The 21,078-nt window shown below is 36.2% G+C and overlaps 1 protein-coding gene across 4 annotated transcripts; it reads right to left on the reverse strand.

The window, feature by feature from the left end:
- Window positions 1–9,817: 9,817 nt before the first annotated feature.
- Window positions 9,818–20,535, reverse strand: ca12 (carbonic anhydrase XII). 4 transcript variants are annotated; one of them, XM_083547269.1, is made up of 10 exons: window positions 20,450–20,513; window positions 20,107–20,362; window positions 19,037–19,057; window positions 16,407–16,586; window positions 15,104–15,246; window positions 13,988–14,083; window positions 13,830–13,893; window positions 13,542–13,699; window positions 13,076–13,202; window positions 9,818–10,795 (listed from the first exon to the last, which is right to left on the reverse strand). In XM_083547269.1, exons 2-10 carry the CDS (start codon window positions 20,159–20,161, stop codon window positions 10,767–10,769), a joined length of 873 nt encoding a protein of 290 aa, XP_083403395.1. In that variant the 5' UTR covers window positions 20,162–20,362; window positions 20,450–20,513; the 3' UTR covers window positions 9,818–10,766. The 4 variants fall into 4 exon arrangements, with proteins under 4 accessions (XP_083403395.1, XP_083403393.1, XP_083403394.1 ...); XM_083547267.1 differs by lacking the exon at window positions 9,818–10,795 and adding an exon at window positions 11,007–12,398; XM_083547268.1 differs by lacking the exons at window positions 9,818–10,795; window positions 20,107–20,362 and adding an exon at window positions 11,007–12,398 and having other exon boundaries at window positions 20,450–20,535.
- Between the last annotated feature and the right edge of the window lie 543 nt (window positions 20,536–21,078).

Here is a 21,078-nt window from a genome sequence, read left to right on the forward strand (position 1 = left end):
TTTCTCAGAGCACAACAGACTTTTCTCCGACTGCCACGTAAAAAAAAAAAAACATCCCGAGAATAAAGTCGTAGCAATACGAGAATATTGCGGTGTAAATGTAACGTGCACGGCGCCAGGCGCGTTCTCGCACAAACATTTAATGAACAGTGGCCACTGATGTTTAAACTTACGCCGTTCGTGTAGCGAAATTCTCTGTCATTAATTTAGTTTCCGTTTAAACAATAGCAATATTTTCGTATTACAACAATATTTTCTGAAGGTTACAACAGTCAGCAATTAGTAGGAAGTGTACAGACATCTGATCTGAATGACTTTAGCACATCTGCGGCCATAGGACAGCACTAGTCTCACACTGCTCTGGTGTGATTTTGGTCCACTCTTCTTCCAGTCTCCTCCACAGTTCGGTGACTGTAGTGGGTTTCTTGGCCATAACTTTGTCGCCAAGGATTTTCCAGAGGTTCTCTATTGGGTTGAGATCAGGACTTTGGGCAGGCCATGTCATTATTTCAATGTTTTCAGTTTCAAGAAACTGCTTTACCCGTTTTGCTGTGTGACATGGAGCGTTGTCCTGCATGAACACTGCGGGCTGATTAGGTGATGAACGCAGGGAAGGAACCATATGTTGTTGAAGGAGGTGCTGATAAACATTTGCATTCACTCTGCCATGCAGCTTTATAAGAGGCCCAACTCCTGCTGCAGAAAACATGCCCCAAACCATGACACTTCCTCCTCCACTTTTCACTGACTTCTTTACACACTTTGGGTTCAGTCTTTCTCCAGTTTGTCGCCAAACATAATGTTTCCCATCGGACCCAAATAAATTAAACTTGCTTTCATCACTGAAGTGAACTTTGGACCAGTTCTCCTCAGCAAAGCTTAGTCTAGCCTTTTGATTCTTTCTGCTAATGAGAGGTTTGGTCACTGCAGAGTGAGCTTTCAGTCCAAATGCTCTTAAACGTCGAGACACAGTATGATGAGACAGATCCTTACCCTGTTCAGCGCTGAGCTGGTGAGCAATTCCAGCTGCAGTGTGGAAACGAGTGCCCATTGAGATCCTCCGCAGTATCCTGTCCTCTCTTGTATTTGTCTTCCGTGGACGACCAGCCTTCTTGGTGGACTTGAATGAGTTTGTGATGTTGTAAAGAGTCAATATTCTTGAAATCACAGATTTGGAATGACCAACTTGTCTTGCTATGGCTGATAGGGTCGTCCCTTTGGCTTCATCTGGACAACCTGCTGTCGGAGGCTTTCAGTCACTTTAGAACGGCCCACCATCTTGCAGAGTCAGTGAAACTGGAAGTTAGGCTGCCAGTTAAATAGGGGTTGACAGATAATCAAGGAAATTAGGAAATAGACAGGACAAAAACTCCTTCAACTGTTAAGCAGTGAAGATGACATTATTTCAGAATTGTTCAAATGTTAATACATTGTTCTCTAATTTTGTTTGGGGGTGTATATATATATATATATATATATATATATATATATATATATATATATATATATATATATATATATATATATATACAGTGAGGAAAATAAGTATTTGAACACCCTGCTATTTTGCAAGTTCTCCCACTTAGAAATCATGGAGGGGTCTGAAATTGTCATCGTAGGTGCATGTCCACTGTAAGAGACATAATCTAAAAAAAAAAATCCAGAAATCACAATATATATTTTTTAAACTATTTATTTGTACGATACAGCTGCAAATAAGTATTTGAACACCTGTCTATCAGCTAGAATTCTGACCCTCAAAGTCCTGTTATTCTGCCTTTAAAATGTCCACCTCCACTACATTTATTATCCTAAATTAGATGCACCTGTTTGAGGTCGTTAGCTGCATAAAGACACCTGTCCACCCCATACAATCAGTAAGAATCCAACTACTAACATGGCCAAGACCAAAGAGCTGTCCAAAGACACTAGAGACAAAATTGTACACCTCCACAAGGCTGGAAAGGGCTACGGGGAAATTGCCAAGCAGCTTGGTGAAAAAAGGTCCACTGTTGGAGCAATCATTAGAAAATGGAAGAAGCTAAACATGACTGTCAATCTCCCTCGGACTGGGGCTCCATGCAAGATCTCACCTCATGGGGTCTCAATGATCCTAAGGAAGGTGAGAAATCAGCCCAGAACTACACGGGAGGAGCTGGTCAATGACCTGAAAAGAGCTGGGACCACGTTTCCAAGGTTACTGTTGGTAATACACTAAGACGTCATGGTTTGAAATCATGCATGGCACGGAAGGTTCCCCTGCTTATACCAGCACATGTCCAGGCACATCTTAAGTTTGCCAATGACCATTTGGATGATCCAGAGGAGTCATGGGAGAAAGTCATGTGGTAAGATGAGACCAAAATAGAACTTTTGGGTCATAATTCCACTAAACGTGTTTGGAGGAAGAAGCATGATGAGTACCATCCCAAGAACACCATCCCTACTGTGAAGCATGGGGGTGGTAGCATCATGCTTTGGGGGTGTTTTTCTGCACATGGGACAGGGCGACTGCACTGTAATAAAAGAGGATGACTGGGGCCATGTATTGCGAGATTTTGGGGAACAACCTCCTTCCCTCAGTTAGAGCATTAAAGATGGGCCGAGGCTGGGTCTTCCAACATGACAATGACCCGAAGCACACAGCCAGGATAATCAAGGAGTGGCTCTGTTAGAAGCACTTTAGGTCTCCAGACCTAAACCCAATAAAGAATCTTTGGAGGGAGCTCAAACTCCGTGTTTCTCAGCGACAGGCCAGAAACCTGACTGATCTATAGAAGATCTGTGTGGAGGAGTGGGCCAAAATCCCTCCTGCAGTGTGTGCAAACCTGGTGAAAAACTACAGGGACCGTTTGACCTCTGTAATTGCAAACAAAGGCTACTGTACCAAATATTAACATTGACTTTCTCAGGTGTTCAAATACTTATTTGCAGCTGTATCATACAAATAAATAGTTAAAAATCATACATTGTGATTTCTGGATTTTTTTTTTAGATTATGTCTCTCACAGTGGACATGCACCTACGATGACAATTTCAGACCCCTCAATGATTTCTAAGTGGGAAAACCTGCAAAATAGCAGGGTGTTCAAATACTTATTTTCCTCACTAATGACCTCAAACAGGTGCATCTAATTTAGGATAATAAATGTAGTGGAGGTGGACATTTTAAAGGCAGACTAACAGGTCTTTGAGGGTCAGAATTCTAGCTGATAGACAGGTGTTCAAATACTTATTTGCAGCTGTATCATACAAATAAATAGTTTAAAAATCATATATTGTGATTTCTGGATTTTTTTTTTTTTTTAGATGATGTCTCTCACAGTGGACATGCACCTACAATGACAATTTCAGACCCCTCCATGATTTTTAAGTGGGAGAACTTGCAAAATAGCAGGGTGTTCAAATACTTATTTTCCTCACTGTATATATATATATATATATATATATATATATATATATATATATATATATATATATATATATAATGTGTGTGTGTGTGTGTGTGTGTGTGTGTGTGTGTGTGTGTGTGTGTGTGTGTGTATGTTTTAATTCATTTGACTTTTTAAAAAATTATAAACACAGACGTTTTGGTTGCACAGAGGAGGTCATTTCAATTTCTGTATACCTCACTTCCTTTATTTCTGCATCCTTTTCAGACCATTTAAGTCAGAGAAGGTCACTGTAAAAGCACAGATGACATAAGTTTCTTACCCTTTTAATGTCTACAGAGAACTGCTTAAAGAATGGTGGGTTGGTCATTAAAAACTCATTTTAAGGCTAATGGTTAGTTCCATATTTGTAATATGAGTGTAAAATGTGGGACAGAGTAATGTAATCAGAGCCAGGTCTTTTGCACAGTAGCCTCATTTGCTCTTTCCGAATCTTTTTACACTTCTGGGTTTTTCCATCCACTTTGAAATAAAGGACATAAGAATGTGTTATAGCAAAGCACCCATTACGCTGACACACTGCCACAAGCGATATAGTTTATTAGCCTACCCCATGTTCAATGTTTCATAACAACATGGAAGTTAACAATGTGACATCAGTGTTCTTTGACACTCGTCTTGTGGTCTAAAAAAACTCAATGTCCTGTTTTAAACTCAGTTTATGTATGTTCTGTAACATGCATGACTGATATTTTGTTGTTGTTTGTTTACTTTGAATTTGCCACAGGGATGTAGGTAATGTCTCCAGTTTTTGCAGTCATCTTCGTGTCACTATAAAGCAGGTTCTCACCATTCCATTATTACTGATTTGTTTATGTGATCAAATGCAACTTAAATAGACCTTTATTTTATATCTATTTCCTGTTGTTCTAACAAGGTCTTCTATTGGCTGTACATTTATGGTGCATAAAAAATAAACCATGAGTGCTTTTTGAACAGTTTCTCAGTACGGCAAGTTTTTTTTTGGCCTTCACGATAAGCCTGTAAACTACTGGTAAACTATATATGAACAGTTCCACTATATATTTATCTTGTACATCATACAGTGCAGAACAAATGCAACCATTATGGAAATAATAAAATTTTACAATAACAGCATTTTACTAAACATTTCACAGTGTATTTATAATTCTGATCAAGACGTTTACACACAAAAACACATACTGTTTGGTAATAACATTTACATGTAAAAACCTTCAGGAAATACATAGCATATTCTCTGGACTTGAATAATTTAAATGAAAGGAATGCACAGTGCATTTTGTGTTGTGGGTTAACACATGTAATATGCATCAAATCCAACATTTGGCAAATATGTCAGTGCTACAAGATAAAAAGAAAAAAATACTGTTAAATGCTTTTATTTTGTTGAGTATAATAAAATAGAACAAGTTACATCTGATAAGCAATCAGTATTGCTTTTTACCCATAGAAACCATGAACAGCTTTCACTTAGTGCTGTCGAGGTGCAGTCTACATGAAAGATCAATGAGAGTGCATGGGAATTTGTCTTGTGATTTTTCGGGGACAGTGAGGTCAAAGGTGAACCCACGTGCAGCCTAAGAAACAATGAGGCATTTCTGTGCAACGTTCAGTGGGAATGAATTGTGCTTTATTTGCATGAAGCATAGTGCCCTTTCATTATTCTAATCGACAGAGCTGCACGATACTAAACACTGGGTGGAACCGACCTAACTACCCGTCTCACGCCACCTCAGATTAACAGTGAACCACAATGTACGCGAACAGTGGCTGCGTTTTTCCACTACCTATGTCTGGAAGGATGGAGAGACATAAATGCCACGATCTTAAGAAAACCGCCCACAGATGAAGGATATACCATGTCTACACCTGACATGCACTGCTGGAAAAGCACTTCTAACTATGTATGTGTGATTGCTGTAGCAAACGAATGCCGTAAATGACAGGATAATCTCTTCTAACCCCATACTTATAAAGAGGCTATATTGCGTGAAACATTTCCCAGTCTATCCCCACACAGAATTATGTTGGCTTTTTTGGTTTGGGCAGCCTTGTTCAAAAAATAAATCAAAGGGAGAAGTTCATGTTGGAATGTGCAGAGAAGAAAGCTTGACCAAGAAAAAGCGATCCATGCATGTTTATATATACAAACTATTTTGCCAAATGTCTTGGCTCGCCTGCTTTCACATGCAAATTTATTTGAGTGACATCCGATTCTTAAGTCATAGGGTTTAATATGATGTTTGCCTACCCTTTGCAGCTATTTTCCCTTTCAACTCTTCTGAGAAGGCTTTTCACAAGATTTAGGAGTGTGTTTATGGGAATTTTTGACCATTCTTCCAGAAACACATTTGTGAGGTCAGACATTGATGTTGAATGAAAAGGCCTGGATCGCCTCTAATTCATCCCAAAGGTGCTATATCGGGTTGAGGTCAGGACTCTGTGCAGGCCAGTTAAGTTCTTCCACACCAAACTCACTCATCCATGTCTTTATGGGCCTTGATTTTTGCACTGGTACATAGTCATGTTAGAACAGGAACAGGCCATCCCCAAACTGTTCCCACAAAGTTGGGAGCATGAATTGTCCAAAATGTCTTGGTATGCTGAAGCATTAAGAGTTCCTTTCACTGGAACTGAGGGGCTAAGCGCAACTCCGAAAAAACATTCCCACAACCCCCCTCCACCAAATTTTACACTTTCCACAATACAGTCAGACAAGTATCGTTCTCCTGGCAACTGCCAACCCCAAACTCATCCATCGAATTGAAGGATGGTGAAGCGTAATTCGTCACTCCAGTGCTTTAGTTGCTTTGCATTGCACTTGGTGATGTAAGGCTTTGATGGAGCTGCTTGTACCATGGAAACCCATTCCATATTGCTCTCTACGCACTGTTCTTCAGTTAATCTGAAGGCCACATGAAGTTTGGAGGTCTGTAGCTATTGACTCTGCAGAAAGTTGTCAGTCTCTGTGCACTATGCGCCGCAGCATCTGCTGACCCGCTCTGTGATTTTACATGGCTTAACACTCTGTGGTTGGATTTGCTGTTGTTCCCAATTGCTTCCACTTTGTTATAATACCACTAGAGTTGACTGTGGAATATTTAATAGCGAGGAAATTTCACAACTCGACTTATTGCACAGGTGGCATCCTATCATGGTACCATACTGGAATTCACTGAGCTCCTTAGATTCTTCTTCCATTTTTTTTCACAAATGTTTGTAGAAGCGGTCTGCATGCCCAGATCTAATCATGGAAGTGATTGGACCACCTGACATCAATGATTTTGTTGGGTGAGCGAACACTTTTGGCAATATAGTATATATACATAAATATATATGCACCAAAATCTATCATGATGCACACATCCAGCAATTAGAGCCGTCTGTGTAGAAACATGGCAAAAGTTCTGTTTGGTGTCCTGATGATTTACATCATTTAAAACTCCATAATTACTTTAAAACATTTGCATCAATATTTTTTTTTTTTTAAAAGTTAAGTATGGTTTCACTAATAATGAATATACATTTGTATAAAGCATCCATATTTGTCCATGCCCATGTTGATTGAACTTGAAAAGTATTCATTTGAAGTACATTTAAACAGATGAAAATGTGCGATTAAGTTGCGATTAATCACAAGTTAACTCATGACAGTAATGTGATTAATCGCAATAAAATATTTTAATATATTAACAACCCTAATATATACATATAAATGCAACCACCCATCCTGGGACCCTTAACTAAAGGTCAGGAGCACAAATATAAAAGATTTATGGTGTTCTTCTTAGAGTTCTGGGTTCATGTATACTTTTCAAAGGTATAATTTTGCAGATACATCATTGCCCAGGTCTTCAGATGTGGGTTAGGAAATACTGAATTACATGCCGGTGCTTCTCTCTTTTCCCTCCAATTTCTTGCATCCATCAGCTTTTATGTTTGCTTGGTCAGCCTTTAAAGACACACATCCTTAAATTTAACATTGCATAGTACTCCACTTATTAAAGTTTTAATTTGTGATTAAGTAATGTGATTTAGTAATTTCTAATTCATGCCTTCTAAAAAATATTAGAAAATTAATTGTCAGTAATTAATAGATTTCCTGACACAAATCGAAGTTTAATTTAGTGAAAAAGCTGTGTGAAACATTTTGATGTTTAGCACTGTCTATCTGCTATTTTGAGTTCACCATTCTCTAATGTGTTGCTTCATACTTACTTTTACTTGAGATGTACAGACAAAGTATAGCAACTAATACATTTGCATGTCTGTAATACATGCATTTAATACATTGAATGTCATTATTATTATTATTATTATTACTTGCTGTTTTATTTTATTTTAGATGTTTATTTTATATATAATATATATTAAAGTGAACTTTAAAAGTAAAATACATTAATTATTTTAATTCTTTAGGTTAGGTTGAAATATTAGCTTTTGTTCTTACAAATGGATTGTATTTTGTTTAAAATGCATGTATTTCTTTTTTTATTTTGGTTTTGTCTTGCCCTTTATAGAGCACTTTGATCAAGAGACAATAATGCGTAAATGACAAAAATATGTATTAGAATGAACACACTTGGTTTTCCATCCATTTTGTCCTATTTCTATCACAGTAAGTTTTTCGAAAGAGTGTTTTTTCATATTAGCCCCATATTCAAATTTGGGTATAACAATATCATTATACCTTTTTTTTCTTCTTCTTCTTGCATGGAATGCTGAGCATGGAGCCATCAGGAAGGAGGAAAAGAGAAAGGCCAAAGAGGAGGTTTACCGGATGTGGTGAAGGAAGACATGCAGGTAGTTGGTTTAAAAAAGTGCAGATGTAGAGGACAGAGTAGTATAGAGATGGATGATCCACACCAAGGGAGCAGCCATCTCTATACTACTCTGTCCTCTACATCTGCTCCATGCTCAGCATTCTCCTACCAATATACCCCATGTCCCTCCTCTGCACATGTCCAAACCATCTCAATCTCACCTCCCTCACCTTGTCCCAAAACGTCCTACATGTGCTGTCCCTCTAATAAACTAATTTCTAATCTTGTCCATCCTCGTCACTATACCTTTTTTTACTAGGATATTTAATTTATTATTTTGTATTAAATTAAGCAAAATAAATAGACATTTATGTAGTTTGTACCTGTTGGTAGCCAATATTAAGTGTTTATAGTTTTACAAACATAAAGGCAGACAACTTTACAAAATATTGCATTAGTTACTGATTATTTGGGCCATGTCTCATTTTGTAAAACTTGTGGATTTTGGTGGTATTAGTTTCAGTTACTTCTTGTTAAATATTTGTTAATTACACAATTGGGTTTTTGCAACAAGCAAGATAATAAATATATTTTAACTTTACCTTTTCTTTAAAAAACAACAAATGAATGTGATGATGCTCAGGATCCCCAACCCAGATGCCAGCAAAATAAAAACAAATATAGCACCTGTAAGAATAGTTAATGTGAGTGTATGAGGGTATACATTTTTCAGACATCATGACAAGAGAGTCTTCCCGTGGGCTCACCACCTGCAGGAGGGACCGTAAGGGACAGTGCTGTGAGGATTGGGCAGCAGTCGAAGGCGGGGGTCTGCTTAGACTGCTGCCCCCGCGACCCGAATTACGGATAAGAGGGAGAAAATGAATGAATGACAAGAGAGTGAAGTGTGTTTCAGTATGTAAAGTGAGGACCAGATATAAGTATATGTTTAGTATCCTAATGAAGTGTTTAGGCACCCTATACTGTATATACAAATAAAGTCAAATATATTGGAAACAATAAAAAATACATACAATGAAGCAGTGCTATTTGACACTCATTGTTATGCTCATAGTAAATTAATGTAACTAATATTTCTGTTACAAATATTTTATACTTTTCAAGTTAAATAAATATAAATTTAAGAGCATAAGAGTGCATTTTATGAATGGTTTTGCATAGGAAGGCAGTCTAGCTTTTCACACACATGTCTATTTTAAAGCCCATTATAACAGATGGAACAGACAGAACAGTTAGATATTAATTATTTACAGTGGTAATCATTTATACAAGATCAGATGAGGCTCAAATAAAACAGTCCATGTGATCATGACTCATTCATCCAACAGAAAACGTTTGTCTACACAGAAAGTGAGAAAATAAACACACTCATCACATGCAATTAATTGAACTAACATTTTCTAAGAATTACAACTTGAAGTGAATTTACTGAAAAATTACTGTCTAAGTAGTTTATTTCCACCTTTCAAAAAATCTAAGTGTGATGTGCGTGATTGGCACCCTATAAAAGATCTATTGTGTCCTATTCAGGGTGTATTTTACACCAGGATAAATGAGGAAGAATGAATAACCAAACTATGAAAGGTACGTATGGGCACTATATGGATTTTACAGTATTCTGAGTTGTTGTTTTTTTTTTAACTAAAGCCTGAAACCTTTTCAAAAAGTTGTCCAATAGCGATTTCTAACAAACCTGACATCATGAGTAACATGACATTACATAATTATGTAACTTTGGATATTAAATGTTCCCAATCAATACTAATTAGTTTCCTGTGAGTTCAAGTTTGTGTGTCTATAACAGGGGTAGACGTTCAAGATAACTTTTTATAAGTACTCACAAATGGAGTTTATACATAAATCTTTTCTTATATCACTACATATTCCATCTGGATGGGTTGTTTTAACCAAAATAAACTGTCAACTTGGTTACTTTGATGGGGGCCAAGTGGAACCTGTTTTAAATAAAGTTTCTTTGTATACAATTATTTAAGCAACACAACAAACATGAGATTTATTTCGATTATAAGGCATATACTTAAGTCATTGTGTACCTGTAAACAAATTGGCTTTGAACATCACTGAGTGGATTTAAAAAGGGTTTGCTGATTGGCACCTTGTGCTACTGACCTCACTGTCGTAAGTGTATCATTTGTAGAGTCCTCAAACTGTTTATAATAATCTGTGAATAAACTTGACCATGTTAGTGGTTCTTAATGTGATGGTAATACTGTCTGAGCTAGCCACATGATAAACACCACTTGTCACAAGCAAACGTTATGATGGCATGTAAACACTGAGATGTGAGTGAACCATGCAAACCCCTGAAGCCACTGTGGTCTTGTATATACACACTTAAGCAAGTAAAATATTATATTAGTAATGCTTTGGAATAACGATGAATGTTACAATACCAGATGAACAGTTAGTGGTAAGGCATCCCTTAATTGCCTCATACATCATATAAACAAACAGTGTAAAAGGTCTTGCAGGTCACTACGGATAAGGATGTCAGTACAGTGAGAGAGAAGGCAGAGAACATTGCATATTACATACCCCAGCTCCAAGTAAAGTCACCTTAGTAAAACAGAAAGAAGAAAACACTTTAACAAAAGAGGAGCATGCAGAAAAATAGGCTACAGTGTGTAATAATTTTGATTATGTGAAACATAATTAAACATAGGACTCACAACACCTCATGTACAACATATATCCTATAAAGATAAAATGTAAAAACAAAAGTAAAAAAGCATGAGGAAAAAATAAAAATTTAATAAATTGCAACACATGCAGTTTAAGTGCTTTATTGTTTTTCTTCTACACATGATGCAATTCACAATATATAATTTTTTTGTGTTTTTTTCTTTGGTCTAAACCCACATCTAAAGCTATCCAAGACAGAAAACACAGAATTTCTTTAGCTACAGTTTTCCTCTTTGTATGACTATAATTGCTTTACTATGTAATTATTGTGACACAAATAATACAGAACTTAACCCAATAAAATACAAAAATATCTTCTTGCCAGGAAAGAACCATATTCTGTGATTTCTTTTGTTGATGTTTTGGCTTAAAATCTTTTTATGTGTTCTGTACATACTTCCTAGTAAGTAAATAATTGTCTGCCACATGAGGTGCTCAATAATTATACCCAACGTATTTCTCGTACCAACATCACACAAATGTTTAATGGAAGGATTTGTTTTAAATGATAAGCCATACCTGTACATTATAAATATGTAAACTTCTATTTGTAAAATAAATATGTAAAGCATCAATTGTCTAATTCTGCCATTTGTTGTTTTCACTGTGTCCATGCAAAAGTACAATTTATATCCCAATCCCATAAACCCATGTATCATAAATTACTACTAAAACTCTGGTTAAATAAACAGTTTTTTTTTTTATAAGAACTAAATATTTAGACCCTGCATGTTACAAGGCCTTTGATGACTATTATAATGTGCTATGCAGCCTGTGTTTATAGCTTCGGTGGGGTTTTAATCCTCCCACTCCACAGGCTGCAGTCTGTGATTAGTAGGCACCATGTTGTGGCTGTTCTTCAGGACAGCAGCTTGGGTTTGCCCTGATATCTTGGTCAGTGCTGAGCCCTGGTACTGTGTCATAGGCTTCTGCTTATGTCCCTGACTCGCTTTTGTAAGGGCCTGATCCAGCTCATTTGCCTCATCAGTGGGTCTGGAACGAAGAAGGTGTCTGATTGTTAGCAAATCCAAATCAGACCTGCAGTTTAAGTAGCTCTTCAGGTTCAGATCTGGAAACACTGCTTTTCTTAGAGCTTGGATCATCTGAGCATCTGCATGATGTTTTGTGACCCAAACAGATACGTTTTTTTCCATGGATATAAAACACAATGCATCATCATTTATAGCAGACATCCCCATGTAGGACCTTCCATGAGTGTTTCTCCAGACTGATGGATTATTTCTGGTGACGTTGAGCCCCTTGTTCTTTTGATGTTTCTCAGTAGACTGGCCCAAAGGCTGTTGATTAGGATTGTTCCTCCACTTTTTAACAGCCCAGTTTTTTCTTAGGAGTTTAGGTAAAAGATGATGAAGTCCTTCATCTGCAAGATCTGCAAGGTCTCCATTAATTAAGTGTTGGATGACCAGCCTCCTTTGCATGGGAGATGCCACTGAAGTGGTACCATGCAGTCCCCAGCCTGCACCACACACAGGTTCAAAGAAGGTCAAACGTCAGCTGTAAAGGCTTTTTCAAGCTACGTATGTCCGTATAACATGTATGTAGGTTGCAAAAGCAGGCGTGCTGCAGACTGATCATGTTTTCACATAATCACAAAATTAAGCTTCAAAAGAAAGCGGGAATATGTAAAGAATAAGAATTAGCACCAGAAGCACCAAGTGAAAATGAGATATGTATATAATGCACATCTTCATTTGCAAAACTGGCAAAGACACCAAGAATTCAGTAGCCATGAATTAATGCATCTTTCATCATGCCACCGTAATAAAGCTTTTTACCTCTGGATCACTACATGCACTTATTTTGAGCATACAGCCTTTAGAGCATACTCGTGGTTAAAAGCAGTTTATTCGTGGAGGCATTTAATTGTAGGGCATCATTTTAATCCAAATGTAAAATGAAGCTTTTTGACAAAGAATACAAGAAAGTAAAATATAAATCTGCAGTCAGATTTATAGCATCAAAGTAGCAGTAAATAAAGTAGACATGCCTTGGAACAAGTCAATAGCATTTCAATAACCCATTTAATGCCACATCCTCATATTAAAACAAGCAATTCATCATACACTCATTAAAAAAAACAATTAACCATAAGTCTCTCAAAGTAACTAAGTAACTATCCCATGCTGTACTCACTCTGCTGAAAGGAGGCCAGAACCACTCTGCTGTCCATTTGCTGGGGCTTACGGTAATTCCCAACCAGAGGAACTGTAGCTGCTTCTTGAGGATGAGAAGATAATAGAGCAGTGGCTAAAGCCAAATACTGTAAAAACATGACAAGAACAAAAACATAGCATTAATTAAATGTTGGCTGTAATGGTTTTATAGCTGAAAACGAATGCAACGGTAATAATGTTGAATGGTCTATGCTATATATAAATTATAAAGAGGTTTATGTTCAAAGTGTTTATTTAAGAGTTAGTTAAATCAGCTTAACTGCATTCTTTGTGATGCTTACAATCAACAAATATTTTTGTTTCAATGTTCCTGTTTATTCTGTTTATCTGTCTTTCAACTGTGTAATTACAGTATTAAGTAAAAAGTTGAAAAACCTTTGCACTTAGTAGTTAAGTGTGGGTGTGTTTGGTTTATGTGGTTGTACCTGTCTGAGAGAGATGCTGACTGGATTCCTGAACACTGTCCAGAGCACACTGGGGTAGCAGGGTGGAGTGGTAAGAGAACCATCGTAGCGGTAGTACTCATCCAGACGAGTAGGAAGCAGCTCCCGAATGTTAAATCCTGCCACCTGCAATTTCTGACCTGTCACGTCCAATGAGAGCAAATATGAGCTTCAACCTGAACGTAATTGCAGTAGATTATATCATTACAACCTCTAAATACTATAAATACTACTGCAATACTTTGTAAATTAAAAAAGAAAAAAATATACCGTTATATTTAATGCCTTTAATAAATTTGAGAAACCGGTCAAAAGCAGGATTGAATTCTCCCACCTTCATTAAAAAACAAAAACAAAAAAAACTTTAAAATGCAGCAATTTTAAACCTTTACAAAAAAGTAATTTTTTTCTCTAGAATATCAGCTCACCTCAATAAAAACACCCAGCACAGCAAGGCCATCAGACTTGTCCACTGCTTGGGAGATATTGTGATACTTGGCAGAATTGAAGTGCACCAAATGCATCTGAGATAACCAGAGGAAAACATGGAACAAACCCATCTTTTCCTGGTACACTACATATTACCTAATGCATTTGGTGTATTTACTGACATTACATTCCTTGTAAAATAAGAACATTTAGGAATTTTATTTTTATTTTTCATTAAGCACAAAAAAATCAAAATAAAACATGCTCAGAGGTTTAATAAAGAATTATTCATGTTGGCTAAGTGGGCTTAATTATCCAGTGAACAGTTAAAAAAAGAAGTGTATACCACAGAAAGCTGAAAATAGACAAATTAATCCTGATGAATTAGGATTTGAAAAAATGTAAAATAACTGTAAGAGACGTTTTTTTTCTTACCATACATTGTAATATTTAGTTGTCTAAAATGCAAACTTCAGAAAACTTCGGGAAATCCACTAATTTAGTAAGCTGCTCATTTGAAATTATTGTCGCCATGAAGTTTTTCCATGGACCATCCTAAGAAACTAGTTAGAGGCAAACATATCCAGTGAAAAAGCCACAAATTACTGGATTCCTATGATTTTAGTTGAAAAGACAGGGCCAAGATCCCAAAAAGACATAATTTGTCCTGCTTCGAGATGTACTTGAGGATGACACAGATGCTCTTGTTCATGCCTGAGTACAACCAGATATCCAAGTGGTGTCCCAAATACTAGTTTTAGCTATTCCTAATTAACTTTCCCCAATGCAATGTCAAATATCATAAGCACTGTAGGCAACCTTTTTTTTAAGGCAGCCGTGGTGCCTCACTGTTTCTGAGATAAAGATATGCATGTGCTTTCTCAGTCCTAAATTGCATGTGTTTTCTCAGCCCTAAATTGCAAATGTCTGTAGGCCTAAAATCAGAATGTTACATATTCTGTTGGGTAAAATATAAGCATGGGTTGTGAAGGAATCCATGCTGCAAGACCAGACACCACATGTGGTGTCAATTATAAAGTAAGCATGAACCTGAAGCTCTTTTTGCCTATACGAATAGGTGTATGCCATTAGAAAAACCGAGATTAGTCGGTCACCTCAGCTGCGAACTGCTTGCCATTGATGGTGTGTTCAGAGCCAGTCGGTGTGTTGGAGGAGCCCCAGTGGAAGTGAAGCTGAGCTGCTGAGTAGCGATGGGGCAGACCAGAGAGATGCATCCGCGATGGCAGAGACAGCTGCACTGTGGTTATTATACACAAACACACACTTTAGACCTGACTCACATAGATTATATGTAATGATGTCACTAAAGGTATGTGTCAATGTATAAGAAAAGGAGCTCCAAAATAGTACACAATCGTTGGTAAAAAAGTAAAAAAAAATTATAATGTCTGATACACTGATAAGCTTGGTGTCTCTCCAGTCAGCCATAACATAAGTGCCAGTAAAATCGCAAGGTTGCCGTGAGATCAGGATCTCTCCTATTAACACCACAAACACCTGTCTATTCTAAGCAGTTGAGGACGGTGTTAATAGCCACAGCTTGTATGTGCAAATATTATAGAATATATGATTCCTGATTAGAAAATGTCCAAGTTCAAAGAGAATACACAAAAGTAACAATTTGCAAAGTAAACATTCAAACAAAGCATGCAATTAGGATCAACATATAATCCTGTTGCTTATGTGGTACTATTTCTTTGCTTAACCAAGGTTACCAGGGTTATAATTATGCTTTAAACTTAATATACAACCAAAAATGAGATCAACGTATTTAAGAGATGGCAGACACTTTGTTGTTGAAAGGATTAGCTTGTGTCTGAGTCACAACTAAGAATACTCAATACTTTACTAAAAATATGAGAAGGCTGTTGTTTCTGCACATATAGATGGTTATCTTAATATGATGGTAATTATAGAATATTGCTGTGCCTAACATACAAATAAATAATGTTATTGTCTCTATGCTGAACTAGATATGTGGATCGAGAAGAAAGACTATTCTCCGCACTGTGACTGACACGTCTCTGTAAGTTTTTAGCTTGGAAAGTTTTGCTGGTCAAAGGCTTTTAAAGCTATTACAGTTTGCCCACTGCTGGCAATTAAATATAAATGAATTTTTTTTATGTGATATATAAAATACTATTTATGGACTTTTCAAAAAAAAGAAATTGTAATGGAACTTAATGGAATTGATTAATATGTTAATGTTGATATCGATTGTATGTCAAATATAGACCTATATGATATACTGTAATCGTGTGCTATGTGCTACAATGTGGATCTAAAATTTCTAATCCCACATTATTTAAACCCATTTCTTGTCATTGAAAATTTGGATATGAATTTGTCTTGCATTGTACTGTACTTTATTGTATTGTATATTTAGAGCTCTTATACCAGAGTGTCCATTGTTGCTAAGGGTCAGCTGCTCTTCGCTAGACAAGTTGTAGTCCTGCAGCTGAATGGGCAGCAGGTCTGGGTCAAATCTCAGCAGCTCAGGCTGGAAGTTTATGGGGGACTGGAATGCCCCTCCACAGTATGGATAATTCCTTGACCACCGAGGCTCTCCATCAGGACCTAAAACCAACAGTAGTAAACCAGAATTAAATATATCTTTTGACATACATGACTGTACTTTTTCTCTTAACTGCTATTTTGTTAGCTCATTCAGGTTTTTGGAATTTATGTTCCACAAATAACTGCTCCTTTCATAAAGTTAAAGGTGCCAGTGTCACATAATTGTTTTCAAACTTTTGCTTTGTAGAAGTTCCCCTGCTTGTGTATGGTTCATTTAACGCCCCCAAAAATATACGCAAGCCATTAATATTAAGATCCTGAAGTGTTTTAGTGGAAGGAAAAAAAGGCAACTTGCTATCTGCAACCGTTTTGCTTTGCTTTGATTTAATTTGATTTGGAACAGACATTCAAGGAGTTGATTGGCTAGGAACGAATTACCCTGGCTTAATTTCAACATTAATAATTATATATATATATATATATATATATATATATATATATATATATATATATATATATATATATATATATATAAGACAAAAATATTGAAATCCAGCTTTTTTCATAAAACCAGTAGAATAAATATTGTTGTGGTTTGCCCGTTGTATAGAGGCAGAGGAATTTACTAAATTAACTACATTTAGTTTGGACACCATAATATGACAAACTCTCTTCTCTGGCAAAGAGGTCATCACTTTTAAACCTGTGGCAGCTGTCTCACCACAAAGCCAATAAAGACTTGTAGTGTATGTAATAGCCAAAAACCCACAGGCTGAAAACTACATTGCATACTAATTATTGGTGTAATGGTACACAAAGTTCACAGTTCCGTAAGTCCCTCAGATTTTAAGTCTCGTTTCGGTTAACGTTAAGTTAGTCTAAAAAACTGCTAAACATAAAATTGTTAGTTGCTTTTTATTAACAAAGATTATTATTAACATTTGTGAACATCAACAGTTTACATTTTTAAAACAATTTTAAATATAATTGCCTGCTTGGTTAAATAATATATAAAATAATATTTTTGAATATTTTATAAAGATATAATATCTAAAAATAAAATAGAATAAATCAAATTAATTCAATACAGTTTTTATTATATTTAATAAATTGAGTAATTGCTAAAATTGGCACAAATTTCATTGATTAAATTAAATTAAATTAAATTAATGAAAATAAATAGGTTACATCTGTTAGACCTAATCAGGGTAATACAGATATACAGTGTATATAAGTGTGTGAAGAGTGTGTGTCGGGCATAGTGGCATAGTGGCTTAGTGTTAGCCTGAATATCAGACATAGTGCTAGCCTAAAATTCAATTTTATCTTTAACTATCATGAAAACATCCTCTGTAACTCAGACAATAGACTAGCTGGGCATAGTGTGCCAGTCAATAGTGGAGTCACTGCCACTTATTTATTCTTAAGCGCCATTTACAAAAAAAGGGACATAACATTGGACATAGTAGCTTGACACTCCAATAGCATTTCACAAAGTGTGTTCTTTTTTTTAACCTTTGTAATCAACATGTACAGTAAATGACCTCCAAGACTTCCACATGTACATTTAATGACATTCCCATATTCCAATTTATGGTGTTTCAGGCATTTATACCACTAAAGCCTTCGTCATCTCCATACATGGACTAACACCACAACTATATACCTATATGGCCTCAAAGACACACAATCAGTGCTCAGACAGACTTGACTGCAATACGACAGCACATATTCATTTAAAGCTATAAAAAGACCAGTTATAGCGTTATAGAGGATATACATTTCCCAAAAGAAACATTCAACAACCGCTCAATATGTTGTCTTAAGTCTAAATACTCAATGAGCTTATAATGCTTATGAAATATGCATTATATTTTGCATTATATATATATATATATATATATATATATATATATATATATATATATATATATATATATATATATATATATATATATAATGCTTATGAAAACAGAACTACACAGAACTTTGCTTTCAAGGAATCCTGTGTGAGAGATAACCAAACACTATGTGTCCACACTGTAATAACAGGCAGAGATGACAGTGAAAACAGTCTGTCACATAATAGCCATGCCTATTAGTGGGAAATGACAATTTGCTTGACTAACTATACAATGTAAACCAGAATAGCTTTGGTAAATAAATCTTGCATTTATAGTGTCTATAAACAATAACCTAACACTATCTTTAAATATAAACCAAACACTATATGCAATATAAACTGTGCATTTCATGTAAAAAAATATATATATATGTGCGTGTAAGGTCATTGGATGAAATGACATGGGAAAAGGTTTTTATCCATAGTTTTTATGGTATATTCTGCTTCATCTTCTATAACTAATTAGGTGACTTTTGAGACTACTGTATTTACATCTGTGGCATTTAGTAGATGCCCTTGTCCAGAGTGATTGTATCTGTAGGCCACTGTATATGGTATTTATAGGGTAATAGATGAACCAAACACAATAATATACAATTTTACTTACCATCATATGTCCATTTTCCACCTAAGAGAAAGAGAGTTAGAGAAACATGGTCAATAAAACCTTCTGAACCCAAACACAATTTAAAATGAAGTCTGAGAAAGTGCTTTTGACACTGAATAAATGGGTCATTATTTCTCAGCCCGTATCACTGAACTACTAGGGTGATGCATTCCAATGTCACACCAGTGTCTCTGCTCTGCAGCATGAATGCCTGATTATTGCCAAGTGTTTCAGTTAATCCTGCTTTCCAGCTGAGTGTCTGACACTCAATTGTGTTCATGGACTACAACATGCAGATTGATAGCGAATCTTATGTAAGGGTGAGAGCCACACTTGGGCATCTCAACTGAAAAGGCTTATTCTAAATAATGGCATAATGCTATATAAGCAATAATAAAGGTAAAAGTGAAAATGAGCCACAACAGAGCTTGCAATCAACTCTGAAGGATGCCTCAGATAATATTTATAAGCCTGGCAGGAAGAAAACATTTTAAATGACACTAGTCACATCCTCCACTGGACAACAATGATCTGTGTGCATGGAAGTGATTCTGAATAATGTGCTGAACAATGTTCTGCGTTGTCATCATTCCAATTTCTAATACAACTTTTGCGATAAATCATTCTAACAATATAACCTGCTAAAAACACTCCACCACTTTAACCAAAACCAAAACGTTTTGATTCATTTGGCTGCAGTCTAGATTTATCTGCTGCTTTCACCTCATTCTCAGGAAGATTAGAAAATGTCATAAAAGCTGGAATACTATATATAATCAGCATTACTGCTGCTTTATTGTTAGATGGAAAATAATTTCAATGCTGTTGTATTTTGGCCCACATAAACTGCACTCTGCTCAATGCATCCGGTCTTTGTTTCTCCTATATCCACAACCCTAAACAGTGTTTTATGCAGAATGTAGTGGAATACAAGTACAATACATGCACAAGTAGACAATGTCTTGTAATAAAATTTACAATATAGCCTTGTCTTAAAGCAATATCAACTTAGTCCAAACATTCAAGCAATGTAAAAGCATGCAAATTTATGCAAAATCTTCAAGTCTTACCATTAGAGGACAGTGGGAATGCTACCAGGGTCATTATCAGCAGATGAAATATCATGATGCCCAGGAAAATAAGCAAATCTGCTACCACTTTCCTCTATTAGTTGTCTCATGAGAGGAATCATAACAAATGTCTCCTGAGGCGTCTTTTATACTAAGCATGGTGCTGCGTCCTGTCTCAGCATGACGTCACCGCGATGTTGGAACACACCGGGTTACTTCAGCCGGATTCTAGGAGCGTGTGTGACTTCATAGACGACTAATTAGTTTCAGACAGACAAACAACGGTGACGCAAAAGAAAGCATTATGTCAGAAAGCGAATTAAATCTTTGCATTAGAGTTTACCTCAGAATTTGATCCAGTTGCGTCGTGTTGAGTCTCTTCCAGAAACAATGATTAGTGTTGTAGTGAAGTACAAGTGAAAGTTTTGCAGCCGGCAGGGGGAGACAAACAGGAGGACATTATCACTCAGAAAAAAGGCATATACGTAACTGTACATCTTGCTATATGGTGAATCCCTCGAGCAAAGGGATTCTCACTCTTTGCACTCGGGCAGCTTTTTAACTGTAGAGCAATACTTTCTGTCCACTCTCAGACTAAGTTTTTTTTTATTTTTTTTAAATGTTTACAATTAAGGCATGAATCAGAACCAGAAGAGCTTTAATGCCAAGTATGGTTGCACTTGCTTGCTTAATTTGTTTTGATGACAAAAGCTTCCTGTTGCACATTTCTTCAAAAATAATAAATAAGATAGAAATTAAAAATAAAATATTTAAAAAGTGTCATTGCAAATTTTTATAAAGAAAAATACTAAAGATTATTATTGCACAGAAAATACTGAAGTAAATTTTTAAAAAAGTGGTATTTAAGTGTTTGTGAGGTAGATTACCTGGGGGGAAAAACTTTTCTTGCACCCGGTTGTCCTGTGGTGTTCGGTGCTCTGTAGAGTCAGCCAGACAGCTTCTTCTTTCGTC

The sequence above is a fragment of the Silurus aristotelis genome (genome assembly GCF_946808225.1).
Source record: "Silurus aristotelis genome assembly, chromosome: 7".
In the NCBI taxonomy this organism is placed as follows: domain Eukaryota; kingdom Metazoa; phylum Chordata; class Actinopteri; order Siluriformes; family Siluridae; genus Silurus; species Silurus aristotelis.

Excerpts from the sequence above, each read along its gene's own strand:
- ca12 (XM_083547267.1), bottom strand. The coding sequence starts at position 20,161 with ATGATATTTCATCTGCTGATAATGACCCTGGTAGCATTCCCACTGTCC. Across the intron at positions 15,247-16,406 it reads TAGCAACAATGGACACTCTG|TGCAGCTGTCTCTGCCATCG; the intron begins GTATAAGAGCTC and ends TAATAACCACAG. Across the intron at positions 12,399-13,075 it reads TCTGGCCTCCTTTCAGCAGA|GCTGGGGACTGCATGGTACC; the intron begins GTGAGTACAGCA and ends TGTGTGGTGCAG.